General features: G+C 42.5%; 1 protein-coding gene across 1 annotated transcript in view; it reads right to left on the bottom strand.

The window, feature by feature from the left end:
• Window positions 1–196: 196 nt before the first annotated feature.
• LOC311099166 (epidermal growth factor receptor-like) overlaps window positions 197–8,833 on the bottom strand; it is a 79,152-nt gene continuing 70,515 nt past the window's right edge. The window contains exons 20-27 of the mRNA XM_084139843.1: window positions 8,235–8,420; window positions 7,439–7,594; window positions 7,005–7,080; window positions 4,667–4,911; window positions 4,331–4,498; window positions 2,869–2,922; window positions 2,610–2,703; window positions 197–2,160 (exon numbers count right to left, since the gene is read on the bottom strand). Of these exons, the coding sequence (XP_083995969.1) occupies window positions 1,718–2,160; window positions 2,610–2,703; window positions 2,869–2,922; window positions 4,331–4,498; window positions 4,667–4,911; window positions 7,005–7,080; window positions 7,439–7,594; window positions 8,235–8,420 (1,422 nt within the window). The 3' untranslated portion in view covers window positions 197–1,717. The remainder of the gene's footprint in view (window positions 2,161–2,609; window positions 2,704–2,868; window positions 2,923–4,330; window positions 4,499–4,666; window positions 4,912–7,004; window positions 7,081–7,438; window positions 7,595–8,234; window positions 8,421–8,833) is intronic.

Raw genomic sequence — 8,833 nt, 5'->3', positions numbered from 1 at the left:
AAGGATTGGAAAGTACGAGCTCTAGTCACATTGAAATGTTGTTGTTTTTTACTTTGACACATGTTTTGTTTTTCAACTAGAAACCCTTTAATTATCTTGTTTGTTCAGCTAAATAAAACAGGTTGAAAAACACTCTCAGATGAGCTGTTGAACAGTGTAAATATGTCTTTAAAGAAAACGAGAAATAGTTAAATATAAAACGTTTTATTCATTTTCACTTTGAAATGAAAATTATAGTTCATGAATAAGTGTATATTTATATATAAAGTGGCAAGACCATTTAGATGAGGAATGTTGATAGGATAATTTATAGGTGACCATATTGAGTATATTGTACACAGCATAATCTCACATTTATCTGTACATGTACCTTTGTCGAACAGCAGGCTCTCAAATGTCAAGTAACTATTTCATATATTCCTTTAAAACTAGGAAAGAGATTCATTTTGAAAGTTTGAGTTCCTGCAAGAGTGCAAGACTTTAAAGCTGTTAGAAGATTTACAGATGTAGTGTCAGAACTAAAGACCCAACTGTACAAAACAATAATAAGCACAGATGTACTAATATTGATGCTTTTACACTGGGGCACCAACAGGGGACAGTGTATCTCCCATCTGGCCATATAATAAAGGCTATAGAGCACTCAAATTAAAATCTGGACCTCGAAGCCAGTTTCACTGCTTTTTTCATTATTTCCCTCTAATCAGAGACTGATTTAGACCAGGGACACCAGGTGGATGAAATGAATTATCAGGTAGAACAGAAAACCAGTAGGCTCCCGACCTCAGTGTAAGATTTGAATACCCCTGCTATAGAGCCTTCAGCAGAGTCATCTCTAGCAACATTTGACATTGTTGTGTCCTCATGAACCCCTCCTTCAGAAAGAGTGCCGTCATGATTCAGAAGTTCCTCCATCAATGAACTCCATGGACCAGCCACCATCAGACTGATGAGAGCCTCCTCCTTCCCACTTCTAACACCAACGTTCAGCAACATTTGACTCCAGTGGGTCTCAAACTGCAGGTTCCACACAGAAGAGCCCAGACATCTAACTGTTGTTCTAACAGTTTCCAGCCCTTAAGCTGTGGAAGCTAAATATCCAATAATACTATGTACTCAATACACCAATCCTGTATCAGTGACATCTTTAAGTACCGTTTATGTGTAGGCAAGAAAAGGGTGTGCTGCCACATATAATAGTATTTCTGGAGCATCTGATACCAAGGATTGAAGGATACACTATTTTGTCTAGTAATAGTGTTTCTCCTTTTATACATTCTGATCACAACTTTTCATTGTGCAACATGACAACTCTTATGGGTTTCCGATAGGGGCTACAGTATCTCATAGGCCTAAGGTTTTCTCTTGGTTGTTTGAACACAATGGAGTGGAATACACCCAGACCTAGAGCCTCATTTCTATCACATGATTCACATCTCTATCTGTTCAGACTCAGTTTGAAATGGAAGAGGTTTTGGAATGAGGAGAGTTTCGCAGTACTATACAATACTACAACTGGCGAAACAAAATGGAAAGCTGCACTTATCTCACTTCTGGCTTCTTTAGGCAGGGATAAATACAATGCAAAGTACAATCCAATCCATGGTACTGCTACCCCTCCTAAACAAAGACCTCATGTCTTCTCTCAGTAGGATAGAGAGCCTTATTCCCTGGTGTCTCATTCCCTCCACAGTGGGAGTAGAGGGGATAATAGGACTCAGTTTGGGCCCAGGTACTCTGCGTTCTCTGCGGCCGGGATGTGGGTCTTGATGGAGGGGGTGAAGTCCTGCTGGTAGTCTGGGTTATCTATACTGTTCTGGGGCTGGTATTTCTGGACGCAGTGGAGACCACCATTGGAAGTGGGGGAGAGGCCATTGCAGGTGGGAGAGAGGAGACCATTGGACATGGGGTAATGGCCGTTAGCAGTTGGGTTGAGGCCATTGGAGGTGATGGGGGAGATGCCATTGGAGGTGGTCGGGGAGAGGAGGGGGGGCTGGAGGGTGTTGAGGTACTCAGGCCCAACCGCCCCGTTCTTATAGCAGTTCAGGTACTCTGCCTCTGTGTCGTCTGAGGAGATGGTGGGGAGGAGGGTGCGAGGGGGACCAGGGTGCTGGTATACAGGGTTCATCATGTCCGAAACTCCGTTCTGGTTAATGTAGTCTGTGGGGGCAAAATTACAGGAGTTACTTACTACAGCAGGAAAACAAGCCCTCTGTGTACTAAGTGGACATACAGTGAATGAAACGTTAAATTGTAGTTTTGTAAGCAATGACAGAGGTGCTCTACTTGGAATATGAACTACAGCTATTGCCCAGCAGAGGTCACTCTTCCTTTCAAAATAATACATTACTGTTTTATTTTAAAAGGAAGGTGTATCACTATATTACATTTACCAGACGCTCTTATCCAGAGCGACTTACAGGAGCAATTAGGGTTAAGAGCACATCGACAGATTTTTCACCTAGTCAGCTCGGAGATTAGAACCAGCGACCTTTCGGTTACTGGCACAACGCTCTTAACCACTAAGCTACCTGCCGCCCCATTATATCCAATGACATTAGCCATGTTCTGGGGTTAAGACCCTTTGGGAGGTAAAGGAGGATACTTGCCTGGAGCTGGCTGGAAGGCGTGGTCCAAGAACCTGTCTGTGGGGTCAGCAATGTACCGGAGAACCATGCTCCCTTCTCTGACTGGGAACCCGTTCTAGGTAAAATAAAAATGTTGTTGACCCAAAGCCACACCTTAACTGCAAGTATCCAATGAATTAGAGATCAGTTGTTTTGAATGGTGAAAGACTATGTCAATACTGCAAAGTTTCCTTTTCAATACACCTCAATGTGCATTTGTGATGGTTACTGACTCTCTTACCCCATTTCTGCTGTGGCACAGTCCAATGCTGCTGTTCAATGTGCTGTTCTGGCTCTGAAACACAGATTCACACTCAGGTCAACACTTCCATTTACATCTGAACACACATGGTAAAATCCCACAAAAACACATACTCATTACTGTAGACATACTTCTTATAAGCTCTTGGTAGTTCTTTACAGTAATGTTTCGAAAGGTCAAACCTTTTAATTTCATAAATGTGTATGAAGAAGATGGTAAAATAAAAGCAACCACAATGAATAAATAAAAAGAGTGACAAAACAGCTGAGACATATTTCATTATTTTCGACAGGCTGAATAAGAGGAAATGGGACTAAGTTAAACAGGCGACCATCTGTGTAGTGAACCAAACGCTGCTATTATAAAAAATCAGGTTCCTGCACTTGTATTCTGCCAGAAAATTATTTAATAAGTAGTGCTGCCTGCAAAAGTAATCAAAGTTGAAAGCTTATGGAGTAACCAGCCGGCTTTCAGTGGCAGGCATAAGTTCCTAGATATACGGCCAACACTGGACCTCTTGGAGATGAGTCTTAAGACAGACAGAGAAGGAAAGAGAGATGATTTCTCCTCATCTTAAATGCCATTAATCAAGGGGCACCTGGGAGGAAGCAGGGGTGAGGGGGGAGAACAGAAATAGGACGGGGGAAGAAGAAGAGTACCCCTGATGACAATTTAACAGGAAAGATTGGGTGATTGAGGGGAGTCTGGTTCAAGCCAGGTATGACCCGGTATGAACGCCCACGTCAATGTAATTTACTCTGTTTCCTCCCCAGCCTACGTACACCATGATTCAATTTCACCACAATGGCAACAGGGGCTAACTATGAACTTGAACTGGGAGACGCAGTATCAACATGACCTGACCTGGTTTCATCTAGTTAAATACAGGATAAATAAATAAACAAAGAGAATGTTCTAGCCTTTGGAGAAACAATTCACCACAAGGTTGTTGGTTCTAATCCAGGGTGTAGGGAAACCTAAATTGCCTCCAGTAGTCTAAATTGCCCAATTACGTCCATTTTGGAGGTGGATAACAACATTCTGCAGACCCTTCTTTATAAAAGAACAGAGAAGAGCTGTGAGCATAAAAAAGTGAGACATAATGGAATCACTTTTCTTTGATTCAGTGCAATGATGTCATATTATCCAGTTCCTGTAATAGACTAAAAAACTATTCTCTGCGTTAGAAATGAGCGCAGAGACAGAGAGCCAGTGGCTGGTGGAAACCTTTTCTTTGGACTGGTTTACCGGATTCAGACTCCCCATTGAACATGCATTTTAGTCTAGTCGTAGACTATGTCCGGGAAATTGCCTCTTTTTCAGTTACAAGTGTCTGCCACATAGCAGTAGATGATGGCTAGCCTAGTTGATGTGTTATTGTACCATATAATGTAGGAGCTGTGTGCTGAAGGTGCTGAGGTATATATTACTATTATTGTACCATAGAGTATAGGAGCTGGGTACGGGATGTACTGGGGCTACTGAAGAAGCCATGCTGAGGCACCAGGTACTCGTCTGCATCCACAGCATCTTCCATGTCCTCTCCACTGATCAGACTGCGGTAGAACTTGTTGTCGGTGGGGCTGGGGAGGTGCATCCGGTCGTCACCCTGGAAGAGACACACACAACTCACCATCAGTACCAAAAGACCAGTCAGAAAGAATGATAGAGTAGCTAGGTGGTTATTCACTAACCTTACAGTGTCTGAGGGAGTCTAATAGGTTTGTGTTGTGTGTGACTCTACAGTTATTCCTGACAAAGGAGTTAAAATGCTTACCTGGATGACAAGGTAACGTGGGGGATCCCGCGCCATCTTGGAAAACTCCGCTATCAGCTCCCGGAAACGAGGCCTGCTGTCTGCGTCGATCATCCAACATTTGACCATGATCATATAGACGTCTATGGTACAGATGGGAGGCTGGGGCAGCCGCTCCCCTTTCTCCAGCACCCCTGCTATCTCATTGGCTGGGATGCCGTCATAGGGCTTGGTCCCAAACGTCATCAGCTCCCACACGGTCACACCTAAACAGAGGTACAGTGAAACAGATTGAGGCACAATCATTGACATAATCGCAGTTAAAAACATTAATTACTGTCACACTTAATGATAGTGGCACAATCTCAGTTCAAGTTCAATCACTAGGGAAGATGATTGTTTTCATTCCAGAAAAGTGGACAGGCAGATATCAACACAATGTTAAGTTAGTTTCCAAAACATTCCACAGTCAACATCACTAAGTTGGATGTGTCCTTAGGAGTGGGAGTTGTCAAGTTCCGTTGGTGTTGGAGCAGTTTGAAAGGGAAAAGGAGAAGAGGATGGAAAGACAGGAGGAGGAGGGCTGGCTTCTGCTACTGATGTCTTTGCCTTGTAGAACGGAAGACACGATCCAACCTCAGGGGACAGGATCTGGAGACTGGCCCGCCGAGCATGTGTGTGTCTGTGTGCAGGCTTGCGTGTGTCTAAACTAGGGGTGGGGTGTGTGTTGGGGACTTGAGAAAGTTGAGGTTTCAATGTTTTTTTGACAAGACACTGTTTTCTTTGACAAGATACCCGTTTCTCTCATCTCCCAGGCTCTAGCAAACCAATATCCCTATCTGGACCTGATTCTAACAGATCTACATGATCCATAATCATTATTTATGTATCTGGAGTTACACAAGCAATGTAGTTAATTCTGACACGATGCAGCATTGACATGTTAGTGTTTTGGCAGAATGTAAAGGTATTAGTGCATTAATCCTATTAAATAGTGTAAATGTATGTTCTTCTGACTTACCATAGCTCCACACGATGTATGTTCTTCTGACTTACCATAGCTCCACATTATGTATGTTCTTCTGACTTACCATAGCTCCACATTATGTATGTTCTCCTGACTTACCATAGCTCCACACGATGTATGTTCTTCTGACTTACCATAGCTCCACATTATGTATGTTCTTCTGACTTACCATAGCTCCACATTATGTATGTTCTTCTGACTTACCATAGCTCCACACGATGTATGTTCTCCTGACTTACCATAGCTCCACACAATGTATGTTCTTCTGACTTACCATAGCTCCACACCATGTATGTTCTCCTGACTTACCATAGCTCCACACGATGTATGTTCTTCTGACTTACCATAGCTCCACACGATGTATGTTCTCCTGACTTACCATAGCTCCACATTATGTATGTTCTTCTGACTTACCATAGCTCCACACAATGTATGTTCTTCTGACTTACCATAGCTCCACATTATGTATGTTCTTCTGACTTACCATAGCTCCACATTATGTATGTTCTCCTGACTTACCATAGCTCCACATTATGTATGTTCTCCTGACTTACCATAGCTCCACATTATGTATGTTCTTCTGACTTACCATAGCTCCACATTATGTATGTTCTCCTGACTTACCATAGCTCCACATTATGTATGTTCTTCTGACTTACCATAGCTCCACATGATGTACTGTATGTTCTCCTGACTTACCATATCTCCACACGATGTATGTTCTTCTGATTTACCATAGTTCCACACCATGTAAGTTCTCCTGACTTACCATAGCTCCACATTATGTATGTTCTCCTGACTTACCATAGCTCCACATTATGTATGTTCTCCTGACTTACCATAGCTCCACATTATGTATGTTCTTCTGACTTACCATAGCTCCACATTATGTATGTTCTTCTGACTTACCATAGCTCCACACGATGTATGTTCTTCTGACTTACCATAGCTCCACATGATGTACTGTATGTTCTCCTGACTTACCATATCTCCACACGATGTATGTTTTTCTGACTTACCATAGCTCCACACGATGTATGTTCTTCTGACTTACCATAGCTCCACATGATGTACTGTATGTTCTCCTGACTTACCATATCTCCACACGATGTATGTTCTTCTGATTTACCATAGTTCCACACCATGTAAGTTCTCCTGACTTACCATAGCTCCACATGATGTACTGTATACATCTACATTTACGTCATTTAGCAGACGCTCTTATCCAGAGCGACTTACAAATTGGTGCATTCACCTTATGATAGCCAGTGGGACAACCACTTTACCATTTTTTAATTCTCCTGACTATGTATGTATGTTCTCCTGACTTACCATAGCTCCACACGTCACTTTGATGTGTATATGTCCGGTGGAGGATGGACTCCAGTGCCATCCATTTGATTGGTACCTGCAGAGAAAGGGTTCTCATGACTTAGGGCTCACTGTGCAAGACAAACCTGAGGTAGTTCTTCCAGATGGCTAATACAACATTAGGTATGTAGGTAAAGTATTGCATCTGTGTTATGGACAGATTATCATAGGTTGGGTAAGGGATGGAGATAATGACAACAACATAGATTATCACTATCATACTATCATACTATCATACTATCATACTATCATACTATCATAGTCAAAAGGGGATTATAATATCATATTTACGCTACAAAAAATGTGTTTCTTGTGTTACATTACTTCACAGTAATTCAATTAAAATCAAACTATTTTCTTTACAGTAATGACAAGAATGAGGAGATTGGGCAGACCTTTCCTCCTTCTGCGTGGTACTCCTTCTCGTCAGCATTGAGGAGTTTGGCCAGGCCGAAGTCAGTGATCTTGACATGCTGAGGGGTCTTCACCAGGACGTTCCTCGCTGCCAGGTCACGATGCACCAGGTGATGCTCCTCCAGGTAGCTCATCCCCTGGGATCAACCACAGGTGAAAGGTCAAATGAGGAGGTAGAAGTCTACGTCCATACATGGGGCCTGTTCGATTACTACTGAAAATTAAGGAAGCATTCTAACAGTATTCACATTTTTGAATGACTCGTTGTTTGATTAGGTTTTAAAGAGGTCAACAAGAGGTCAAATGAGGTTTGAACTGTAGGGGTCTATAGGAGTCTATACATGGCCATACCAGACGTTCCCCTGAATCCTGTTTGATTAAATACCATACACTGTGACTCATGGGTAGTCAGAAATGAGGGTCAGGAAAACTCAGGGCCTCATCATAGTCTGGGTGCCATTCATCAGTAAGTTGGATGTGTCCTTAGGAGTGGGAGTTGTCAAGTTCCATTAGTGTTCGAGCAGTTTGAAAGGGAAAAGGAGGATGAGGAAGTACGTGAAAATGACTTCAACCAGGAGGTGAACCCAGCATTTTGTGGTTTGAAATTCCAAATGTAACCGTAACAGGAGTAAATAAGAACACATATTTTCACAAACTCACACCCTTTCATTCATTTTATTTTGGTTAGTTGGAAAATGAAAACTGCGTCTTGGAAAATCACTGCAATTAAAAAAACACTTTCCGGTCGATGACTGTTTAAATGCAACTTAGTCTTACCTTGGCTATCTGTACACACCAGTTGAGGAGGTACTGGGATCCTATGTTGTCCTTGTTCTCCTTGACATAGTCCAGCAGACAGCCGTAGGGCATGAGCTGGGTGACCAGCTGGACTGTGGAGGTCAGGCAGATGCCCAGTAGACGACAAACATGGGGGTGGTCCACACTGGCCATCACATAGGCCTCCTACAGTCAGATAGATACAGTACCAACATTTACTACAGGCCAAGAAGGAGGGCATCACTACTCTGCTCCACACTAGTAATCACATTATAGGCTTTCTACAAAACACACAAACAGTGCAGTACAGTACAGTATACAGTACACAGTACAGTATAGTATACAGTGCAGTACAGTGCAGTACAGTACAGTATACAGTACAGTATACAGTACAGTATACAGTGCAGTACAGTGCAGTACAGTACAGTATACAGTACACAGTACAGTATAGTATACAGTGCAGTACAGTGCAGTACAGTACAGTGCAGTACAGTACAGTATACAGTACAGTATACAGTACAGTATACAGTACAGTACAGTGCAGTACACAGCATTTAGGGCTAGGGATGGTGGCATCATTCAACTGTGAGTTCATAAAA

Source organism: Coregonus lavaretus (genome assembly GCF_964263955.1).
Source record: "Coregonus lavaretus genome assembly, chromosome: 23".
NCBI classification, from domain to species: domain Eukaryota; kingdom Metazoa; phylum Chordata; class Actinopteri; order Salmoniformes; family Salmonidae; genus Coregonus; species Coregonus lavaretus.
The sequence above is the reverse complement of the archived record's forward strand: the minus strand, read 5'-3'. Positions and strand labels throughout refer to the sequence as shown.